The 24986-nt window shown below is 42.6% G+C and overlaps 1 protein-coding gene across 1 annotated transcript in view; it reads right to left on the bottom strand.

The window, feature by feature from the left end:
* The window catches only part of LOC146625014 (uncharacterized), a 61485-nt gene extending 36904 nt beyond the window's left edge, over window positions 1-24581 (bottom strand). The window contains exons 1-5 of the mRNA XM_085363244.1: window positions 24178-24581; window positions 23891-24035; window positions 23549-23780; window positions 23314-23451; window positions 23132-23191 (exon numbers count right to left, since the gene is read on the bottom strand). Of these exons, the coding sequence (XP_085219370.1) occupies window positions 23132-23191; window positions 23314-23451; window positions 23549-23780; window positions 23891-24035; window positions 24178-24523 (921 nt within the window). The 5' untranslated portion in view covers window positions 24524-24581. The remainder of the gene's footprint in view (window positions 1-23131; window positions 23192-23313; window positions 23452-23548; window positions 23781-23890; window positions 24036-24177) is intronic.
* Between the last annotated feature and the right edge of the window lie 405 nt (window positions 24582-24986).

The raw sequence follows: 24986 nt of genomic DNA, 5'->3' as shown, positions 1-24986 counted from the left end.
AAGAAAGTAATATAGCCACTACAGTGACCATCAAAACACTGAAAAAATATTGCCGTAAACATTGTTATTTGCAACACCACGAAACAAACGACAGTGTAATAATAGACATTTTCATATTGAATCGTTATATCGAACAGCCCTACTTTATGCTGTTATTACAAATAAAGGATTGATATCCAAATCCACCATTTGGATAAATGAGAAAAAAACGGTTTTCATTTATTCTAAATGTTGTTGTTTGATTTTCTAAGGATACAGTTCGTTTATAATGCATCCTGTTGATTAAGGAAATAAAATAGAATAGAAATAGAAAACCCAAATTAAAAAAAAAAACAAAATATGAAATGTTCAGATCATCATGTTTTATCAATTGTTCGTTTTTGATGATATAATCTATAGTATGACTTTTACTTTAACTTCATATAAACTAAAATTATATACTGAAGAAGGCTTATAATACTGCTGTAACACAGGATTTCAAGATTTTGATTTACAATGTTTATATTTTGAAATAAAAAATAAATAAAATTAGTTTTACATTGACAACTCTTAAACACTTTGGAGACATTTGCTTCCTCTTCTCAACATTTAATTCTGTTAACAAACAGACCATGACAGAAAACAATTGCCCCTGTTGTACTTGCGTTACATTGTAAAATAATTAAACTCGCTGAATATCATTATTTAATTTCAACAATTTGTCTTCTAAACGTAGAAGTAAACTCTGCCGCTTTAACATCGCTGTAGTGCAGCTGCGCATCATTTCGCGTGAGTTTTCAGCACAGTCGTATTCTACAGCGGAAGATGTCGGACTCGGCTGAAGCGAGTGGCTGTTTTATGAAGTGGAAATATTCCCGTCTCTTCACTTTTCTGAAACAAGCAGACAAGAACATTACAGTAATATGTAAGCTATGTCCTGGGGAGAAAAAACTATCGGCCGCTGTTAATAGCACGAGTAATCTACTGAAGCGCCTGACACGAGAGCATAGACAAACACTTCTGAGCGATCCTTGTTCATCATCCATGGATAACACCGCGGCAACTCCTGCTAAGCAGGCAAAACCTGATTTTACTTCAGCAGCACAGAAAGTGTCTGAAGGTGAGCTTAAAGAATGTTTGCAGGCTACAATGTGGAAGAGATGCTACCTCTGCATACTGTAGAGTCTCCGTCTTTTAAAAAAATGATTTATTATCTAAAGAGTTTAATTTCTATTGTTTGCCCACTCTAGGTTTATAGGGATTTTAAAAAGTATTTAGTTAAATTACTTATTGAGTAATTAAGTTACTTTTCTGACACAGTAATTAGATAAGTATTTTAAATACAATATTGACTAAGTAATTAGTAATTAGTTATGAATTACTTTTTTGAAGTAACTTACCCAAAACTGATCGACTGGCACTTTCCAGAGAACAGCAGAACTGGCAGGCCCACCGCTGGCGCCCCGTTCTCTGCACAGATGAGGGCGGGTTCACAATTTCTTTTTGTCAGCTGCTGGCTGGTAACATTCTTGTCTTTCTTTTCATCTTTTGCTGGGATTTATCTTGAAAAGTATCTGGTGAATTAAAAACAACAACACAGTAATTTATAATCAAATAAAAGTTTTTATAACTTAAAAATAAAACAAAAAAAAAACACTGGGAAATTGAAAAGAACAAGATGGTGGTCTGAACGTTCTTTCTGTACCACAATAGCGTGTTTAGCCCAGCAGGGTTGGGTTTGGGTTTTCTTTTCCTTTATTTCTCTCTCCTCTCCAACTCTTGTCAAGTGGAGTTATTGGGTTGGATCTGCCGCTCGCAGGCAGTCTTCTTGCTCAGGCCAACCTTTCTGCACCTGTACTGAATGAAGTGATCAAGTCTGGTGTATTTTAAAGGTATAGTCAGTTGTTTGGTTCTCGTGTTTTCTAAGATTTGCTTCCAACATTCTCCAGTATCCCACTGTAATTTAATTTACACCATAAAACCTAAAACGATATATTACAAGAAAGATGTGTATAGTTGAATCGGATCATTTTCAAAAAGCGGTAAACTGAAGAGAGTTCTTGAACTAATCATGACGTACAGACTGATACACTGCTTCTTATCCCACTGCACTGCTTTGATTGGTAAATCTGCACAAACTGAATCCTGACTCGATGTCCTGGAATGTTAGTTATACATACTTTTGGACATTGTGCTTTAGTAAAATGTTGCTAATTTTTGTGCTATATTTGGTAGCAAACACAACAAGTAATTACAGATTAGTTCATTTTTATCCACTGTGTGAAAGTAGCTGTTTTAGCTGTTCTCCCTTTAAGCTACCCTTCTGTTGATATACATGCATCCATCCATAAGGCTGCTGGTCCATTGCAGTGCTAACAGAGGGAGACGGGCCAGCATTCACTCGCTCACAGCAGTTTATGTGTAAAGTAACATTTCACATAAAAAGCTGTGCATAACCACAACTATGTTTGTCACAAGGGGAATTTGGTTTTTGCTTAATCTCAATATTATGACCTTCTACTGCAAATGGAGATATTCACCTTTAACTTTTATTGGATGGTTTGAATTGTTGGTTTCACTATAGAGTGTTTTTCCCCAATGATATCATAATATTAGTAAAGACACTAAAGGCAACATGCTATTATAAAACAAACAAAAACCCATCCCATGCAGGTTCTCAATGTTTCTCACACCAAATAGGTTTGGAATATTCTATCCATGTGAAAGTAATGATCCACCTTGATATTGCAATTCTATTACGATTCACACAAAAGCCCCATTATCGGCCACAACAAGATGTGATGGAACAGTGTGTGTTCAGCTTGCAAAATGATGTCTGGAACAAACTGGGACTGTGTTCGACCAGCTAGGAACAGAGTGATAATGCTCCCCCGTTGTGCGGGGTGAACACAGATAGGTGGTACATCTGAGACACCATTCATCACACCTAACTCCACACACGCAGGGAGAATTTATAAGCAGCCTCCAAAGTTTCTTTTTCAGCCTAACTGGTAGAAAGGGTATTTAATGCCAAGCCTCTGTGAGTGGAGCCAAGCAAGTTGTGCTCTCAGAAGTGTGAAAACCAAAATCAATCAACTATTCCAAAATGGTGTACAACAGCACAAGAAAACAATTACTGTCGTATCTATCTCTCCATCCAGAAAAAGAAAGAAGTTTGTGAGGGATACTGTCTCCAACAGTATTAAATACTGAAGACAGCGTGTGTGTGGACATGATATATATATACAGTCATTTCTAATTGATCACATATTGATAAAAGTGTGATTAGCAATCTAATTACTTGACCAGCTGCAAACTGGTAGTCTTCTAGTTTTATACCTATATAAATGCAAAGTTGAGTGCCTTTTATCATTTTGAGGTAAACTGCCATCCTGTAGCAACTACATCACTATTTGTGGAGGAATTTGAAAAATTCTGTTTCACATCTAAGAGGTTTTGGGTGGACTCTGAATGTAAATAATGTTTCTCTTTAATGTAAACTTGAATACTTGAATTTTGGTTTAATATCTGTGCAATTAAACAACAACTGGTTTGCAGATTATCACAATTAATTGGCACATTATCCCAGACATAATACATGTAACTGCAAACTTGAACTAACAGCAGACTCGATCGTATTAGTGTCTAACAGTCCTGATGTTGCTTTGAAGACAGCAACTGATTTCAAGTGGTTGCAGATCAAAGACAACTAAACTGCAAATTCATTGAACACACTCTCAGTGATGTTGGTTGGGTAATTGTCTCCAACCACCATGTGGCAGGGCGTGGTCTGTGATGCTGCTGCAGGTGAGATGGACGCACCTGCGCGGCACCTGCAATCACGCCTCGCCGGCATAAAAAGCTGTTCTTGCCTGTGGTTGTTGTTAGCGTGTATTTTGTTCACGTATAGCAGCAACCGAACAAGTAGTGTGTGGAAGAAAGATGCCGAAAAGCAGTAAAATGTCATCAGGTCTGTCGTGGTCGTTCACACACCGTTTTGGATAATGTGACTGTAGCATCAGCAACGATGCTAAACGTTTAAGATCTTGTTTGCAAGCAGTAGTTGTTAACATTACTGGCAATATCACTGATGGGATTACAGACAATAAACACGTTCGTTTGTGTTTGAAAAGGTTAAAGAAGATATAGTTGAGTGAATTTTGCCTATCAGTGGATGATTACTTTCACACAGATTATCTGCTATTCACCTGGACACATTTTTAACAGATGTTTACCTGGCAGTGTTTTGAAACGTGTCTAAAATTATAGCTTTACCTAAAAAGGCAAAAAAAACCCTGATTTTTTTAAATAGTAAATTGTACACCTCAGACCTTATGGTTTCACAGACGTAACTTTTCATCGAGACAGGAGCTATCTTTATCTTTATGGCAGATTATAATGTTTTTAATGGTAGCTTTTCTGAGAATATAAAAATAACTTTTTGTGCTTCACTATGGAGTTGTGGTTTCAGTAATTATGTATTCTGATCATTTGACTTGCATTGTCAAGGTGACCTGTTAACAGGGAGGACTCATACGCAGGGCTCCAAGTGAATACGGTGCATTTATTTACAGTGAACTACAGTGAAACATAATTCTGATGGTCAGAGCAGTTTGAGGGTCCAGTCTCCTCGAGTCTGGATCCAAACAGTGACACTATTCTCCCAGAACACACTGCCCTGTCTGCTCACCACTCGGCGTCCTGCACAAAGGAACAAAAAGGTGAATAAACTTTGCAGAACATCCAAAGAGTTGGAGAGGAGCTTCACTAACTGCTGCTAGTACAATAATCCTGCGAAGCAGCTAGAGTCGATCACCCGTTGCATTGGGTGTGTTTGCTTCGCAAGGCAGGGAACTCCTCCGAATCAATCAGCATATGTCCACACACATACACACACAAAAGGGGAAGGACAGAGAATGAAGACACAACTGGGGAGACTGGAAATAGAAAGGAAACACAAACATTGCCTAACCTAATAAGGAACACAGTGTAGAAACAAAGGAAAGCTAACATAATAGAGCAAGAAACCATGAACCAGAAATGGAGATTGTCACATTATTACTGATTACACTGTCTTTAAGATGGCAAAGGGCAACGGCTGTTTTAAGGAAATGCTCCGCATATGTTCCTACTTCAGTTTTGACTGATGCTTTCTCGCTTGTTCTGTCACATCTGGAGTCCTGCACGATCATTTGATATGTGCTGCATAAAATGATCTTAAAAAACAACACTTAGAAAAAATACAAATAAAAAATGTCAAGTTATGCAGAAGAAGAAGCCCGATTAGTTCTTAATTCAGTGGATGATAAACTAAAACAAGTGTTCTGCTATTCATGCAAGCATACTAATAGAGTGAAAGTTATGTCACAGTTCCAGGGTTTTTTGTGATAAATTCTTAAATATATGGGTGAATGTGAACCCCAAGGAGACTAGGTGTGCTCTGTATTGTACAGCGAACTGAAATATGAATTAAATTAACTATGTTAGATGCTGACCATATGTTTGCTAAAGAGTCGCTTATAAATACAACAAAACTGAATTGTCCTCTAGGTTTCAGAGCAGTGATACAGTGAACTGTATCACAAGAGTCCAGAGAGCAGGTGTAGAAGAGAGACGAGTGCAAGAAGGAATGAAAAACTCCAAGGAAACGATAGCAGCAGCAGCAGCAGCAGCAGCACTCGGGGCTTTGCCTGTTTTCTATGCAGACAGCTGCACTCTGAACATATGCTCCAACAGATGGAGGTCCCAAGGTGACTTTGCCTCTGAGATATAGCCACCCGCCTCTGGTATTCTTAGCATTTCTGATTACCTGTTGAACAGAAGAGACTTTTGCATGTGCCGAGTGATAAAGTGCGTTCCAAATCAAGCGGTGCCTCTCACCTTCCGCAGAGACAGACTGCTTGCCCTCAGCATTTTTTGCAAAATGCCAGATATTCTAGAGCGGTAAATTAAACAGGAGCCATTTAAAATTCATAACATTGTGGAGGGGAAAAATGAACAAACGCAGCCATTAAGACATTTGTCGCAGCCTTTGCTGGTCCACAGGGGGCAAAGAAGGAGGGGAGGAGAAAAAAAATAAGAGCTGGATGCCAAATGCTCAATATGAGAGTGGGATAACCATTTAAGAATGACAGATAAGTGATTTCTGCAGAATGCTTCTGCTCAGTTGAAAGAGAAATTTATCTGTTGGGAAATTGTTTCTGCAAGGGGAGAGAAAAACATTAACTGAAGAGCCCTGCTGTTAAACGACAAGTACGCAGAGCTTTTGTTTTAACTTTCATGATTGACGAGACACAGCAAAGCTGAAAGTGGAATGTCATTAAGAGATCCCAGAGAAGCTGGAGTGGATGGAGAGGGAAGTGTGAGGTGAGAAAAAGGTGCAGAGAAATGCATGCTTGCACACACACACACACACACACACACACACACTTTCTTCTCTCTGACAGGAAATCTTTTGCTTCGCTCACCGTGTGGTTTTTGAGTGCCAGCGTAGGGAACAGGCTGTGTTAAAGCTTGGAGACAGCCACTGCAAGTCTCTGCCTGGGTGGGAGGGAAGTTCATGTGTTCTGTCAATGCCAAATGTTTTTCTTCGGCCTGTCGCTTAGATTAAAGTGGGCCAGCACCTTCAGTCAGTTTCAGACGACCTTACTCATACTGCATCACTGCCAGCTGAGAGCAGGCTTTAGCCATTTTAACATACACACACACACACACACACACACACACACACACACACACACACACACACACACACACACACACACACGGCAGCCGTGAACTTTTCTCAACATACCCAACCATTAGAGGTGAATGTAAGAACACAAATATATGGCACAGTCAAATTGAACGTTTTAGTGGTTTTACTTTGTCAGTACCTTGTCTAATTGTGCCAGCAAATGTGTGCTTGGCGTGGCCCCTACACACCTTACTCGGGCAGCTGCCTGACTCTACCAGTTTTTTTTCTTGAGTTCTTTGTGGGTGCATAAACTGTTTCCCTGAGAATGATTAAAAGCATACGTTAAAGTACTTTATTTTTCAGACCATAAGGTGCACCGGATTATAAGGCGCATTTTGTGAAACAAAACAGTCAGATAAGTCAAACTTTACTCAACTCATTCTGCTTTCTTTATGAATTCTCCCCCTGCTGCTCTATTTCCACGTTGTTGCAGTACATTAATGACTAACCTCGTATTGTGGATGGATTATCTCAGTTGTTCTCCTGACTGAAGTTTGGTCCGTTTACAGCATCCTGCCATGCGATTGCATTTGTCCCTAACCATCGGGAACCCTCACATTAGTGAGTGAAAAAATTTAGCATTCATCCTCCTGCTTCACTGTGTTTATGTTATGCTAACATAGCTGTGTCGCTAGCGATCACATAGCACATCATTATATAGCAGCTAGCCCAACTTCAGTAACCCTACAAACGTCACTGCTGTTTAGTTTTCTGTCTTCATTTATGTTGGAAGTGATAGCAGAGCTGTACGTTTGAATTGTTCAGAAATCTCTCAGTCAGAACATGCTATATCATGCTTAGGTGGAAACTAGCAAGCTAACTTCCTGCTAACTTCTAACTCTGTTAAATTTAATAAATTCTGTTTTCATGGATGCCTGGATGTTAAACTTAATTGTTACACCTGGTAAAGCAGCAACACTGATCATTTTATTAAAGATGAAAGAATTTAGACAGTTTGACTTTGGGACCTGAAGCGGACGGAGTTAAGGACCCAGATTACTCCGTGAGGCTCCTGACTATGGCAGTCGTAATCCTCAGACAATCCATCAAGCGGTGCGGCTTCCTAGCTTACCAAAGTCGTACTAAAACATAAAATCGGTTTGAGGTCAGTAAGCACAACCAGAATTCATCATAAGGCACACTGTCGATTTTTGAGAAAATTAAAGGATTTTAAGTGCACCTTATAGTGGCCTGGAAGTCTTACTGTCAAAGTAGGATATGTCTCAATGTCTCAAATATGACACAGTGGGAATTAAGGCGTTAAGATTTAAGATTCACATTTGTCAGAGGGTTTGAGAAGCACACTCATACAGAGACCTACCCGTTTCTAGCTCGGACTCTGTTTCCACTCACAGGTTCACTTCTCTCTCTCCGTCTTCCTTCACCTCTACCAGAGTGTGATTTGAGCACGAGCCAGTGGAACCATACCTTCCAGGCTGTCTCTCCTTATCTTACATACACAGTATGAATTGTGTTATCAACTTGTGTTTGTGCTTGTGTAGTGTCCACACATATATTGTAGCCTGCAATTATTCTAACTAATTGAGGTGGAGTGACAGCAACCAGAATTCCATTCTTTTCTATGTAACTCAGTCATTTAGCACTTAGCCTGAACGGCGTTCTGCAACTCCAGCCAAAGGCAGCATAGCACAGATTCCTATCTTTGTCAACAAAAAGCACTGATTGTCTCACAGAGAGAAAGATGTAGAGAGAGTGAACATGACAGAGTGAGCATGCTTGCAGTTTCTGGTTGATTTTAGATTTGCTGGAGTGAAGATAATCAGCTTTCATTCCCCCCCATCTCCTCTTCCACACAGAGAATTAGAGGATGGAAAATTGGGAGGAAACAGGTAGACGTTGTAATTATTTGCCTCACTGTCAAAGACATTAACCATGGCTGAGAAAACAATGCAGCTTCAGTATTGGAGCAGAATAGGAAGCAGCGATTTAGTCGCACACTCATTTTCAGTTGCAGAAAGCTGCGCTCTGCATCACGTCACGCTGTTCAGCAACTTCACAGAGCTGATTAGTGTCACGACGAGGCAGCAAGGCTGATGCAACTATCATTACCTCTCTGGTTGATCTCTAAAGCTTTATTCAGCTTTTCAGCTTAAACACAAAGGCTGGTTTGGGGTCAGTATGTTCTACATTTGCTGTGACAAGAAAAATGCATTATGTACTAAACAACATTAAAAATAGGATTACAAGTGGCACAGTGACAGTGGTTAGCACTGTGGTTAGCACTTAACTAACAGCAATGTTCCTGGTTTGAACAGCGTCGTCGGTCTCCTCGGGCCTCTCTGAGTGGAATGAACAAATACCTGTGTGAGTGTCTCCTGTAGTGTGATGTCATACATGTTGTAGGGATGGTTGTAAATGTGTGTGACTATGTGTTCGTGTGTGGATTAATCAGGTAATGACTTGCAGGGTGTATAGTGGGCAAAATGATGCATAACAGCAACCTTAAATGAATGAGTAATTAAGTCCTAGACATAGTTTAATATAATAATACAGTATATGGGTCCTCCGGACAACTTGGTAAGCTATACCAAAGTCCTCTGTTCAGCTTTGTTTATGTAGCACTTTACATTGTAAGGTAAATGCACTACCATAGTGAGAAAACCATAACAATTATACAGTCCTCTATGAGCAAGCACTTGGCAATCTTTGTAAGGAAAAGACTTGAACATGTAGAAACATCTAGCAGAGCCAGGTTCAGGGATTGACAGCCTGTCATGACCAGATGGGGTGAAGGGAAAGGGTGAAAATGGAAACAACACAAAAGACACACCATGGGAGAGAGAGAGATGGAGTTTATTGGTATATAAACACCTGGGGAGTAAAAAGAGCTGAGTGGAAAAACTGGAGACGTACTAAGTGCATCATGGGAAGCCCCCGAGCAGCCTAAGCCTATTGCAGCATAACTAAGGGCTCTAACTATGACCTTTACCAACAAGAAAAGTTTTAAGGCTGTTTTTAAGAGTACAGAGGATGCCTTTGTTCCGAATTCAAAATTATGCAATATCTTTAAAAACAAATTAATTTCTAATAGTTTTGTGTTATTCGCATAAGTAAACTTAACGATATTCTTGCAGATTTCACATTAATGAACTATGTTTTGCTGATGCAGAGCAGGCTGTGGCGTCCATGCTTACTGTTAGGTTAGGTCAGTGGTCGAAATCATGAATTTAAATATGACCGCTTGCCATTATACCACCTTTATATAGTTAGGAGTTAGAAAGCACCCATAATAGCTCCAGTGACGCCTGGACTAAATGGTAAATGAACTCTTATATAGCACTTTTCTACTCTACCTCAGCACTCAAAGTGCTTTATACAACATGCCCCATTCACCCATTCATGCAAGCACTTTTTTCTATGCTTATGTACTTTATGTCTAACATCCAGACACATTCACATGATATTTGGCATGCAGACTGGACCAGCAAGCAATCGAACCACCAATCTTCCAATTAATAAATGACCTACTCTATCTCCTGAGCATGGCCGCTGATAAACTCTGTATTGATCATGTGTATAAACTCTGTTCTTGACACTCAAAACATAATTATTTGCTTACAACCCAGAAAACAGATGTGTGATTAATGATGTGATAGGATATGCTTCAGTCCAGACCGTGACCACCTCTTGTAGTAAATTTGATGAGGTCATTAGAAGCAAATAGTTACAGGGGACTACATCTTGTATCACCTAAGTAATATTCATACATAAAAATTCAAATCCACGCACTGCATTGTACATTAAAACAGGTAGTTTTGATTGTCTTTTTCAGAAGAAATTAAAGAATATTTTGTCTCATTTAGTTTAAAACATGAAAATCCTGCAGCTGTGTCAGTTAGCTTGGTTTGATGGAGGATTGATTTGATAAATACTGACAGAAGTAAAAGTTTACTCTCGGCATAAATTATGATACGGTTTTCTACGTTCCCTATTTCTTCACTAGAAATTCACTAATGAGATCATATGCTATTATACAGCTATACAGCTAGCACAAAGAGCAGTGGTGAAAGTGGGCACCCCTGGCATGTGTCGCTCAAAAGCATCAATGCTAGTGACATCAGATTATTAGTGGAAACCTGGCTTATGGGGTTGTGTAAATTATCTGTAGCCCTCAAATGGCTTTTCAACATCTGAAACTTCAGTGTCTTCAAACACTCAATAACCATCTAACATGATGAGGCACATTTTTACAAAACCGTCCTGATCTAGATTCATCATTGCCAGAAGGACAGGATACAGTCTTCTCGCAAGGAAGCAATAATCTTAGTAACTATTACGTAGTGAAACAACCTTTATGATTGTGAGTGATAACCATGTCAGAAAGCTTCTTCACATAGCAAACAATTTTGTTAGGATAAGTTAATCAATATATCACAAAAAAAAAGAACTTATGATAATTCACAAAAAAAAAACAAATCAAAAACAATTCACAAATTACTTATTACTTAAAAAAAAACATCTGTGTCTTCATTATTTTGTTTCTTTTTGCTCCACGACCATGTGTACATAATTTCGTTCCACCTCATGTTAACATGTGATGTGAATGACAATAAAGCTCCTTGAATCCTTGAATAGGTTTAAATGCTTTACATATTGTAACAGTTTCTTCCTGCTCTGAGTGTGAGAAAGGTCCATTTTAGATGATCAGTCTAATTTAGGATCTGTGCTCTAATTGAATTCCCCAACCTTGAGGATTTTCTTGGGTGAAGAAAGAATTAATGAAAAACACTTTAGAAAAAAAAAATCAGGACTGTCATGGTTATAAATTGTGTTTAGAAACTCTGCTGTTTGGAGGGCTCTGAATTAGTGGCTAGCGTGTTTTCTCCTGCCTCTATTCCTTCCATTCATTCTGTGTCTTATGGGCCTTTTTCTAGTTACCAGTTTGTGTCCAATGGCAATGTTTGCCAGAAAGTTGGGGATTTCTGCACACTATTCACTCCACTCTGTGATTTTATGCAGCCTACTTTTTCATGGCTAAGATGCTGTGGTTGTGGCCAATGATTTGGATGGGCGGATGAATACCTTTGGAAATATATTGTAGGAAGCTGAAATGTTCCATGTTTTGATAGCATGCTCTTCTAAGTGCTGTGTAGATTGGGCTAATGCCTTTGGGCACTGACAGCAACATTTAGTTGTGGTAACTGCTGCTTGCTTGTTAATCTTTGCTTAATAGGTATAAGATGTGCAAATCAAGACACGACAAGGTGAAAATGAAACGAGATAGTATGGATGATTAGAAAATTAAATTAAAACCGTTTTCATTAAGGTGAAAGCTGAAGGAAAGCTGCACTCTACAAACACTTATAGAAGCTCTATGCTCATTTTCTCTCACTTCTGTTCCATTTCCTCCTGTCACCACACTACTTTGTATGTACTTAAGGTGGTGTTTTGATGGAAATCTTGATTACTTAGAAGGAAACTTTTCATCTTCAGTTTCAAGCTAAGAAACATCTCTCTAGGTTTGGATTGCAATCAGTGAGCGATTGTCTGACAAGGCTGTAAAGTGAATACTAAACAACTTTCTGTCATTGTTAACCATATTAGAGATGGACCTGGACAGGGATACGACAAAAAATATCTCAGGGGCTGCTGATGTTCCCAAACAATAGCCAAGAGCCTTGTTTGTTGTTCGACTCAAGACTTTAACAAGAGATTTGTTTAAAATGATTCGTTAAATTCTGCTAGCGGCCTCTACAGGTTTCACAAATAAGTACACGCACAACATCAGACAAAATGAGAGTATATGTGTGTAAAACAATGTCATTAAAATCAATTGGTAATGTCAGAAACTGTGATGTAATTCATAGTTAATCGTTTTCAATTCATTTTTGACAGGTGTGGGTTCTCCCTAATCCATCCCAAAACACTTGTCTAAATAGATGTTGAATGTACAGGATGTATCCATATTTGCCCGTTTGAAATTTTAAACTACACAATTTAAATTTAAGTTTCACATACAAAACTTACAATGCTGACAAATGCTCAATGTGTCCCCCCTCCCGACCCACATCCGTGCACGGGTCGTAACAGCTCTTTCTTTTTTCTTTTCTTTTTTTGTTTTTTGCCTGTCCAATTTGGTTCTTTAGCCGTCAGAATTGTTGTCTGAAGACCAACAAGGATACACAATGGATTTACTTTGCCAAATGGATCATCACGGCCTTGCCGTATTGGTCCATTTGATCAACCTTTGTTGTTATTATTTATTTTATTTTATTTTCAGTTGTTACAGACGGGACAGACATGACTGAGGGATAGGAAAGGGAGAAAGAAAGAGGAAGGGAAAAACAGAAGGGAAGAGGGACAGTGAGAAAGGAAACTTAAAAAGAGAAAGAAGAGAAAAAAATATCCTGGATCGCCTGTTGAGAGAAAAAGAAAAGAAAACAAGCAAAAAAAAAAAAAAACCCAGAGCAACATACTAAACACAACACCATCACGTTAATCTAGCTAAGTGTAAACAGCAGTAATTACTAAATATTGAATGTTTTTGTGTAGCAAGCAGGACCGACAGCGCACAATGTGCTTGGAAATAGCAGCCAATAAAGGTGCAGTTTACGTCTATGAACAGTGAACACCCATGTGCACATCTGTGTGGATCAGCGCGCTTGTATTCAAAAGGTTTCCCCATGTAATGGTCTGCAAGAGGATGTAGAGAGCCATAGCCCCGTCCCCCAGGGCATGAAGCAGGCATGGAGGAGATCCAGGCTCCAGACATCCAGAGGCCCCAGAGTGCGAGAGCCCAAGGAGGACCACCAGAGGGGCATCTGTGCCACCCTCCTGGGAAGAGCTGAGGAGAGCCACAGATGAGGGGTCACCCAGTAGCCACGGAGCAGAAGCCAGAGGGGGCTGCAGTGGTGTGCCCGCTGGCTCTGCCGGCAGCCAGCTGTGCCAGAGTGAACCAAGCTGCAGGCCCAGAGGCTGGAGGCCTGAGGGCCCCCTTTGCCCCGGAAGAGGCCTGACCGGGCAACAGGCACCAGGCCCCGCCAAGTAGTCACCGGGAGTGAGCTGGTACATACCTGAGTGCCCAGCCCCGGACACCAAGAACCACCAACGCAACAACCCCTGAGGGCATCAGTTACCGGCAGGGAGTGTGGTGAGGGGAGACAGGCTTTGGAGGGCCTGGGAGTTCACAGAGAGGTGGAGTCTAAGACCCGACCTGACATATAAACACAGACAAACAGGCACACACAGACACAAACATGCATTCCCACCCTCATGCACACATATACAAACGTAGGGATGGACATATATGGATGATGGACACAAAATCACACTCCCCAAACAAATTCTATACCCCAGGTCCAGGTACCCTCGCCCCTGGAGGGGGAAACAGCACCTAGACCCAGGAGATGTTACCCTTTCCCCCGGGGTGGAGGCAAGCAGACCGCCCCAGGCTCCACAGCAGCAGGGAGGCCCCGGATCCCGGACCCCAATTGGACGGCCGAACTCTCCTCCCAGCCCCCCCGCCCCGATGGCCAGCAGACCTCCCTCCTCTCGCTCATGTGTAGTGTTGCTGCGTGTTATTCTAAGGTGCATTTAAAACACGGGAGAGCATGGTGCTGCTGCCAGAGAGCAGCAGGTGTTAGCACGGCCCCTCCCAAGAACCCTCAATGTCTACATGGATTTAAAATTCAGAGGTGGGCACCGGCGCCAGAGGTGGAGTTGAATACACAGACCGTCCACTGGACACCGTTAACGTGCCCACCCTCAAGGCCCTATATGTATGTGTTATGAGAGTGTGAGTAATGTGGAAGTTGTGGAATAAAATTGAGGCACAGGTGGCCAGAAGGGAACAGAGGGAGGGGGGGAATGCCTCCCCTGCACCCTGGTGACACACCCGCACCCAAAGGCCCTACTTGTGTGGGTGGGTGTGTTGGAGCGGGAAGAGGGAGGCAGCTGGGGATGGGGAGGAAAAGAAGGGAGGGGCTAGATGCCCCTCCCTGGGGCCAGCTCCCCCGCTGACCCCAGTAGGCACCCCCGTCCTTCGGCACCCACCAAGGCAAGGGAGCCCAGGCCCATTCAGACCAGGGCCTACAGCAGCAGGACCGCCCAGCCCCACAGGACCCGGGGTAGCCCACCCGACCCCACCGCAGAGGAAACTGTACCCACCCTAACATTCAATCATCTCCCAGACTGCACAAGATGGTAGACACCCAGGTTAAGTTTATTCTCCACCCCTCCTATGACTCTCCCCCACTTGCAGAGTGGACTCCTGCAAGGATGGAACAAACTCCCTGTCAGTTGAAGAGCCCCCTAGTTAGGCCGATGCGCCAGAGGCCCCCTGCACCAGGGCTGAGCCCCCGTGCACCCACCCGCCCTCAACCTCGGCGACACACCAACAAGGACCCCAAGGCCCAGCCAGAGCCCTAGCACGGAGGCGAAGCACCCCCGAACCCCAAGCCCCCACACCTGCCCCAGATCCACTCAGGGGCAGCCAGGCTACCAGGCCAGTAACCTATATCCGCCAGCACAGACTTTCCCCCAGCCCTGCTGCATGCAGCCACAAGGAGAACACCCTCTAAGAGCAACCAGAGCCACTAACCAGGTTATGACCACAACCCCTGGATTAAGCCCTCCAGGGATAACGTCCATAGGGATTCTCCAGACGCCCTAAGCCTGTCCCTACCTCCACATCAACCACAATGGCGAAGGCGGGACCAAACCACAACCCCCCACCCCCGCTAGGTGATGGAGCCGATCAAAGGAGCCCAGAGGGATTGATCTAATGTGGTGGCAGCGGCTGTCTCGAGAATAACGAGATCTATTAGATGGTTTCTATATTGGCTAAAATTAAGATTATTTTTATTTAGAGAGTGGGAATGAATAAGAAAAGAGTGTAGCGGGTTCTTGTCTGGAGTGCAGTCAATATAACCACGGTGTGGTGCCGGGGTCATGGTAAAGCTGTCCGTCCATGTAGAGCCGGTCCACGGCGACGACAGCGCGGGAGCCTCTCTGGATGATGCTACGTCGAACTGGGAACAGGACCTTGTGTCGTTCCAGGATCTCTTTGGGGAACTGGTCGTTCACGCTGAAGTCCGTTCCTTTCAGCTCCCTGCTGCGACTCTTCACCTGCTCCTTCTGTTTGAATTGGCCAAATTTGGCCACAATTGGACGTGACCTCACGGCCCCCAAGCGATGCACTCTTTCGAAGGCGATGTGCTTTACGGTGTCCTCCGGCAGCTCCAGGTGGGTTTTAATGAAGCTTTTCACCGTTGCCTCTGCGTCCTCTCCGGCAGATTCTGGAATACCAGAAAACACAAGGTTGTCTCGCATGCTACGGGCTTGTAGATCGATAACGGATTCTTTTATTTTTTTTATTTTCTATGTTTAACTGGGTCACGTTATCGGTGAGAGATTTGACCGACTCCCGTAAGCATGGCATTTTCAGCAGCGAGCGTTTCCACCTGCTGCTGGCTGAACTCTAGGGATTCTCGCAAGGATTTAAATTCCCAGGGACAGCCTCGCATCGAAACTGGACAATCACTTGTCGATTGACTCCAGGATGTCTGCAATATCTTTGCCGGCAGGCGATGTTGTGCCGGGGGAGTCTGCCGGGCGACATCTCTTCGATGACGGTGTCTCAATTTTGGCCGGGGAAGATGCACTCTGAACCTTCTTCATTACTAAATCTTGAAAACAGCGGTCGATGTAATCTTGGAGAGGGTCTAAACTCTCCCCGTTGTCTTCCAGGGTGTTAGAGATGATAGGACAGATGTTGTTAGTTATATGACAATTGGTTAGTATATTTGGTAATACTGAAGCTTAAAGAAACTTTGTTAAATTCTACGCTACCATTGGCTTTTTTTTCCGCCAAATCTCCGGCGTCTGATGTCACCTACAACATGGGTCGCTTACCTTTTCCCGTCACTTCTGTCACTTCTGTTTCTCACAGCTCTTTCTAACAATATGTGTTTGGATCATTAAAAGCTAACAGCTGCAAAATTAATTGGATGATTCTTTCGAAAACTCTGGTGCTGTGTGAAAAATGTAAGCACTCAGTATCGATAAGTTAATGCTGTGATGTTTTTGGCTGTGACACTTATCGGATAGTGCATAAATGTTATGGGACGATGGTCATAGTTGACATGAACAATGAAAAACATTTCAGCCATAGACTCCATAGTGTAGTGGTTAACACACTGCCTAAACATGAAGTAGGTCATGAGGATGCACTAAAGGATGCAAAAAAGTTCCAGCAAACTAAAAACAACATACAACCCTTCCCTCACAGTACAGGTTATCCTTAATAAACACAGATTAGGAGAAATTTTATAACCACGTGTTATTTTATAAGTACCCCCTGAAAGCAGCTCTGAGCCACTGGGGCAGGACTAGGGATGGGTATTGATAAGATTTTCACAATTCCGATTCCATTTTCGATTCTGTTTAACGATTCGATTCTTTATCGATTCTCTTATCGATTCTTATTTTTAAAAAGAGGAGAACACACAGGTCGATTAGCTTTGAACTTTGTTTTATATCTTATCTTTGAACAAGACAGAAATGTAGGAGTAGCATGACCTTACAAACCCAACAGTGAGATCTTAAGCGATCCACAGCCTACTGCTCCTCGATGGGGGGCCACAAGGACCCCAGAAAAAAAGAAGTTGCAAATAATAATGAAATAAATATTCTGTTATAGCAATAACAAAGTATAACATAAATTATTCAGTGGCAATTACACAAGAAAGTCCAGTAACATTCACACTCTCCTTTTTAAAAGTATATATGAGCTGGGCACTCAAAAATAAAACTATATCAGCCAGCAAAAAATACAATCAACTCAAGTCCAATGGAACTGTGCACTGTGCAATTCTGCATCCATCAACTATGGAGAATTAAAAATTATTTTGCAGAAATATAAGCATATCTGCTTTTTCAGGAAGGATACGTGATCTTTCTGGACTTATGGTCTCTCCAGCTGTGGAGAACACCCTCTCAGATGGGGTGGAGGATGCCTGCACACACGGAAACCTTCCAGCCAGTGCTGACAGCAGGGGCAGTCTTTCTCTTGCTCCACCACCATAGGGCGGCGTTATCCTTGCAGGGGATGGGGGTTAGGCTTCTATATAGCTGGATCTCCTGATCCACTCTCTGGGCCAGGGAAAGAACGGGCTGTCGTTGTTGGAATGACTGCAGCTCATTGTCCTCTTCTTCAAAGAGTTCCTCCAAGGCCGTTTTTTTTTTTTTTTTTTTTTTTTTTTTTGCTTTACTGGTGGCGCCTGAAATTAAATGGACATGATAAAAAATTAAGCAAAAAATGAGCAATCCGTTTGGCTCTTGGCGAAGGCGGTCGCACTTTTCTCCTCCTCCTTCCCCTTATCTTCCCTGCTTAGCCTCTTGTGTCCTTGTCTTGTCTCGTGTGTATTACTTTCCCTCGAACAGTCTCTCACTGTCGTTCTCTAAAACCTAAAAGAGAATTATGGATTTGATCAACTGGTCTCTGAATGCTATTGACACCCTTTTCTCAACGAGAAGTCTGGGTTCGGGAGAGCCCGAGTGCCCTGGAGGGACTTTCCCTGCTGGATACACGATGGACGGGTGGCAGAACTGGAGGATCATGTGCCTGGCGGGATTGTCGATTGAGGACGCTGAAGATATCTATCTATTCGGAACCATGATAACAGGGTTCTTGCTGATCGGAGCTGGCTTGGCCCTGGCTTATCGGAGAATTAAGAGAGCGGAACCGGCTGTTCAAACCCCCCCAAGGCTGCCCGCTGGAATTGAAGCAATGGGACGAGGCGCGACCTCTCACAACGAACGCAGCATGGTTAACACCTTGGAGACGCTTACAGCTGCCGTGAAGACTCAAAATAACACCATTGAGCATATGATGGGATACATCAGAGAGAGGCCTGCTCAAAATGAGACCCTTGAGCGAAAGTTGGATCACATCACCGAACGGCTCACTGCAGTTGTGGGGTCTCAGAATCAGAAGAATGACAACACCACGGACCAGAAGTTTGATGCCATACAACGGGAAATTGAGAGACCAGTGTCGGAGTGTTACGGTGTGTTCACACCGAACGCGATGGGCGTGTGAAAAAAGCCCCAAACGCCCCTAACTTGACGCGTGCACATTCGCACCTCTACGCGTGTCCAAGAAAAATCCATCGCGCCCCAAAATATCATATTTTAACGCGCGTGAACCGGAAATGTGGGAGGGATGTGGGAGGAAGTTTTGCAAGACCGGTATCTTTGCAAGATGGCAGCTGTCGAGCTAGCGCTTGAAGAGAGAGTCTCCCTTCTCTATTTACTGTGGAGAGCAGAGTAGCGGCGTAAAGGACATCCTTGCCGTACCTGGGTCCATCAGGTCCTCCAGAGGCGTGAGCAGTTTAGTGAGTTTCACCACTTGCTCCAGGAGCTGCGCCTGGATGACGGCCGATTCCAGCGCTATCACCGTCATTCACTCGGCCAGTTTGAGGACCTGCTGTCCCGCGTCGGTCCCAGAATCGCCTGCCTAGACACCAATTACAGGCGCTCAATCCCACCTGCAGAGCGCCTGTCCGTCTGCCTGAGGTTAGTAAAAGTGTTTAATACGGTAGTCCTTTATTGATACCTGTGCTAATATATGCTAAACCATCCATTTATACACTGCTAACATGGATGTGCTATGCTAACAGTGAATGCTCTCGGTGTTTACTGAAAGCAAACTGTGGTACAAAGACGACTGTTTGTAATATTTCTAGTGATACTCAGAAGCTCTCATCAAGCCCCGATTTAATTCGATTTATGCTGTTATCAGTGTTTGCAATGATAGCATGGCTGTGGTGTCCTATCAATGTATGCGCTCGGTGTTTGCTGATATCAAACTGTAGCATTAGCACCACTGAGTTAACCTTGTAGTGATACTCACTCCTTTTTATTTAGACCTGGTTTAATTCTGGGATAGTTGAATATTTGTATATAATCCCTGCAGCTGTCAGACTCTATACAGGGGTCACCAGCCTTTATTAAAACAGAGTTAGATAAAACTGTGAACAGTTTGGTTCATCTTTAGTTACATGGTTCTATCTTGATAAGCTATGTCTTATCACAGATTAATTTTTAAAAAATATTAATGATTTAAGCAAGGAAAGGGCTACATGTCAACATCCAACTCTTTATTTCTATTAATGTCTTACTTCATTCCTGCCTGATTGACATGTTTAGGAATTATGAGTGATTGGCTCACTGTAGTGGCAAAAGTTGCTACCAATCAAATTATGATATGTTAAAGTTAAAACAAAACACAACTGTTTTAGATATTATCTAATATACATTTTGTAATTATCCTTATAATTACAAAATGTTTTATGTAAGATTTAAGTTTTGTGATTTAAATCTGACATCACAAAAGTATTTTGGAATTTGAATAATGTATTTTGTAACTGCAGTACACATAATACTGATTTTGAACAATTTTGTCCAGGTTCCTTGTCACCGCGGACTCCTTCAGCACCAAGCGTTCAGTTACAGAGTCGGTGTGTCAGATCACCCCCCAGGCAGCGACGGCCATCTGGGACTGTCTAGTGGACGACTTCATGGCTGTGCCTTCACCTGGAGACTGGCGGTCCATCACAGAGGGATTCCAGGAGCGCTGGAACTTCCCTCTGTGCTGTGCAGCTCTGGATGGGAAGCACGTCCAGACAAAGGCACCCCATATATCATATAGGAGACACACACATTGATATACACTAAATATTTATTTCATTTCTTTTTTTGTGGTGCCCAAATTTATGCACCTGCTTGATTTTGTTTAAACAATTATTGCACACTTTCTGTAAATCCAGTAAACTTCTTTTCACTTCTCAAATATCACTGTGTGTGTCTCCTGTATGATATTTAACTGGTATTTTTTTTATTGTAACAACCAACGATTTATACAGGAAAATGATGTCTATTAACAAGGTTGCCCAAACTTCTGCATCCCACTGTATCAGTATATTTTGTCATTAGTATAATATGAAATAAATTCTACATGTGTCAAGTCGTGTGCCAACATTTGCTGTGTAGTAGAACTGAGACATTAGTCATTATAAAAATTTATTTGAAATAATATTAAAATTCTCACACAGAAATACATTAAACATAAATATATAAAATATAAGTATTTACAGAGAGACAGGAATAAAAAGGACCAGCTGCTCTCCAGAGTAGGAACCAGGCTGAGGAGGAAATGCTCCATTGGAGACTGGTGTGGCTCCAGCTCCACCACCGATGGACCGTCCTGGGACCCGTCCCTCATCTGCCTCGGAGCCGTCCTCCCCTGTGGGCCTGTAAAACAGCACAAAACACAAAGAAATGAGAAGGCTGCTACTAGATTTTAATTTCAACATTGAAAAAAACAAACCAAAAACAGGATATAATCAGATTGGTTGTAGATCTTTAGTAAAGGTGATCACAGGCAATCCCACCGACTAAAAAGGTATCAGTGCTTGCTGTACATACCTGTGGGTGCAGCAGCAGGAGCTCAGGGACTGGGGATGCTCTGCTGCAGAATCAGTTGGTTCTATCAATACAGTATTAAATGTTAACAGGTTGAATATAATAATCGTAGAGTAGACAGTGGTCCCTCATTTATTGCAGCAGGGGTTCTCAGAATAACTAGCCCCTGGCCACGCACTTTATACACTGTTTTCCACACACACACATGAACATTGGTCACAGTTCTCACAATTGATTCTCAAAGTGCAAACCTTTGTAGATTGCAAAACGTAAAAGTATTATTATGCCGCGGTTTGTCTTCATCTGCCTGCCACTTTCGTGCGCCTTTTTCCCTTGCGGTGCAGGTGTCTATTTCCGAATGAGGCTCATAGTTATGGGTGTTTTTGTGCTGTTTTTTCTATTGGACGTGATGGTTATCAAAACCAAACATGATAAATTTGGCAAGCGCAGGAGATTTGTCAATCAGGCTGCAGAATGCAATGCTGTACGGTGCAAAAAAAAGAAAAAGAAAATCAAAAAAAAAGAGGCAGTGACAGATGAACAGCGGGACCACTGTGTGCTGTTTATTAATAAACAATAAAATATATTCTTAAATGACAACATGCCTAAAAGCAGAACGGTATTTGTACGTCAGTGGGAAAATAGCGGTGGCTTGCTAGCTTTTGTGCGGCTTCCCCGGGTCAGTGAAAACTTTAGAGAAAACTTAAGAAAAATGAATGAACTTACCAGGTTGCCCGATCTCTTTACATATCTTCCTCCAAGCTCGGTCCTTTATATTCCTGTCTCAGTCCAGAAAGCAGCTGGTGTCGTACGGCTCCGGGTTGTTTGCTACGGCATTGATTAGCCTTCCTTCTATTGAAGAATAAAGGGTTTTGGCTGGATCTGCCCCTTTGAACTAGGTAACAGCCACGTCACCAGGCTCCTGATTGGTTGTTGCGGCGCGATTTGACGCTGGAGTTCAGATTTTTCCAACTCGAGCGGGGGACGCGAAACGCGTGTATGCACAAAATGCAACACATAAACTCACGCGCGTGTTTTTTTTCGCGAGTCAAACGCCTGAAACGCGCGTGAGTGTAGCGCGTTTCAGGCGTTTTGGCGTTTTCGCGACGCAAATCTGCTTCCGAGTTTTCGCGGGAGCCGCAATCGCGGGTCAGCGCGCCTTTCCATTGACTTTACATGTAAGCCTGACGCTCCGCCTGCTTCTATCGTGTTCGGTGTGAACACACCGTTAAAGATCAGCTTTGAAATTCTCCTGAGCTGCTCGCATAAAAGAAAAATCAACAACATCAACATGCGAACACCACGGCGCCAGCTGCACGGCCCAAGGCTGGAGCCGAACAAAAACTCCCTGATAACGACTGTGTGATGACTATTCTTCCCATTCCATGCAACGCCACCTGGGTTGGCTAGCAGACTGTTTACTTAGCCTGATAGGGCGAAGGACACTGTCTCAGCTGAACTATGGACACGCACACACATACACTTACACTGATAAGCACTCACACATCCCCCCTCCCCTTCCAATGCCTTCGATGCTTATTGCCTCCTGGGAACACGGCGGGTCTGAGCCCGCGCTGGTGAGTCGGCGCAGTGGCAGGATGGCTGCTGTGTTGCCTGGGATTACTCCTTTTCCCTACCCAACCCTGTTGCTGGTCACGTGCTCTATAATGTTGTGCTGTGGCCATTTATGTGCTTTTTTTGTGCAGAGGAGTTTTTTTGTTTCCTGTTCTCATGCTGTCCTCCTGTAGCCCAGCATGAGTAGAGGTCTCTGTTTTTTCCTCTTGTACTTTCCCATTGTAGTGTACATTTCAGTGGTTTTTCTGTAATGCAACCGCTCTCTGACTTGTATCCGCATGTGATGTCTGTGTTGTGTGTGTAAGGTCGGGGGCGGGTTCATTTCACTGCATGTGGCGAATAAAAGTTGATGATGATGATGACATTTAAATTATCATCACAATGAACTAAACTTACACAGTCTTCTTCATCCTCGTCTTTGAACAGCTCTCCCTGTGTGTCTCCTTGCTCCAGGTGCTTGAGTAGAAAGTGGCAAATAAACAAACAAATCAAACTAAGTACCACAGATCCATAGATGAAAGGTCTCACTCTCACAATGGAAATGTGCTACAGTGACAGACACCGTCATATTGAAATACCTCATCTGCTCCTGCCTCTGTCTTTGCTGCAGTTGCTGCTTCCCTGATCCTGTAACAGACTTCATCCTTATCCACTTTGGATTTAAATCGGGGGTCCAAGATTGTGGCCTCCTCCAGGAAGCTCTTGATATCAGCATTCTTAAATTTTTAAGAGGGAGGAAAATGTGACATCATGACAATCCTTCAGTATTTATAACTGTTATTTTATTTATGATAAATAAATCATCAATTGTACCTGGTATCGTTTGGAAAGATCTTTCCAAATGTTGTACTTTATGCTCCTTGTGAAGGCAGAGTCATCTTCTTGTACGGTGTAGTGTTGCTGTAGCTTTTGCAGGATGGGCAAAATCTCACCACAGGTCGGACTTTTGTCACTGGACACTGCTAGTGTTGAGGTGTAGTGCTTCCGCAAGAGTACCACAAACTCCTCTGCTTTTCTTAAGTCATCATTGCCCATTGTAGCCAGTCTGCAATATCAACAAAGCAAAAATACAACAGATATGTTGCATAAAACAAACAAAAATAAAACCTGAGTCCAAATTAAGCCATGTTATGATTATTTTTCAATACCACTCACCTTTCCTTTTCTATGGACTTTCTTATACGTGGATCGATGGCTCCAGCCTGGATGGCAGGAAACTGCTCGCAGAATCTCTCCATCATCAAATACAAAGAGTTCCATCTGGTCTTTACATCTAGGAGCAGCATATGCTTGGGCAGCTCTGAGGGGTAACGCGTTCTCAACTTAAATGCTAATGTAAGGTCCCATATGGTCCCACATATCTTAGTTTATAAATTTAATTTGATCATGATCTAATGATTATAATATACACAATCTTAAAAAAAAATATTCATTATGCTTACTGAGCAACTCTTGCTTCTCCTTCAGGACCACTTTTGCCATGTGGGACCTCTTCATCCATACAATCACAGAGCGAATTCTTGCCGCCCAGTTGGAAATGGCAGCACAGTTGTAGAGCTTCTGAGCTCCAAGGTTCAGGGTGTGTGCAAAGTATGGAAACTTGAGAATTTGTAGCTTTTTGACAGCTACATCCATGTTGGCCGCATTATCAACAGTGGCTGCCACAACCTTGTCTTTGATACCATACTCCTCCAAGATCTCATCAATCTCCTCTGCTACAGCTGTCCCTGTCTGTGCCCGGTGGTTTGGTTTTGAGGACTTTTTCATGAGTCTGGCCATTCCTGACATAATGCAGCGTTACTGTGAGGTAATGATCTTGACAAAAACTTGTCCATCCATCTGCAGTGATGGCTGCCTTCAACGTGTTTCAGCAGAGAAATCAGATTTGCCTTTTTGACTGCATACCAAGCAGGGATCAAGTGGTTGGTTAAACTGTCTCTGTTTGGGGTTTTGTACTTAGGGTTCAGAGTCTTTATCATTTCTCTAAAAGATATAGAAATGGAAACGGATGAAACATCTGGTAAGAGGATAAAATGCAACTTTGACATTCCCTGACTTAGCCTACAATTAAACACATTCACTTACCGAAACTCGGGGGCATCTACTGTGGCAAAAGGGTGCAAGCCTTTTACAACAAACTTAGTCAGTGCTCGGTGACATTCGTCTATCCTGGCCTGTGTCATTTTACTTTTCCCTGCCTCTGTGAAAGGAGAAGCCACCCGTAGACTGCAGCGAGAACTGCCAGCATCTG

This window comes from Diplotaxodon limnothrissa, linkage group LG9, assembly GCF_057381915.1.
Source record: "Diplotaxodon limnothrissa isolate DT_005_m linkage group LG9, D_limnothrissa_male_GT1.1, whole genome shotgun sequence".
Lineage (NCBI taxonomy): Eukaryota > Metazoa > Chordata > Actinopteri > Cichliformes > Cichlidae > Diplotaxodon > Diplotaxodon limnothrissa.
The sequence above is the reverse complement of the archived record's forward strand: the minus strand, read 5'-3'. Positions and strand labels throughout refer to the sequence as shown.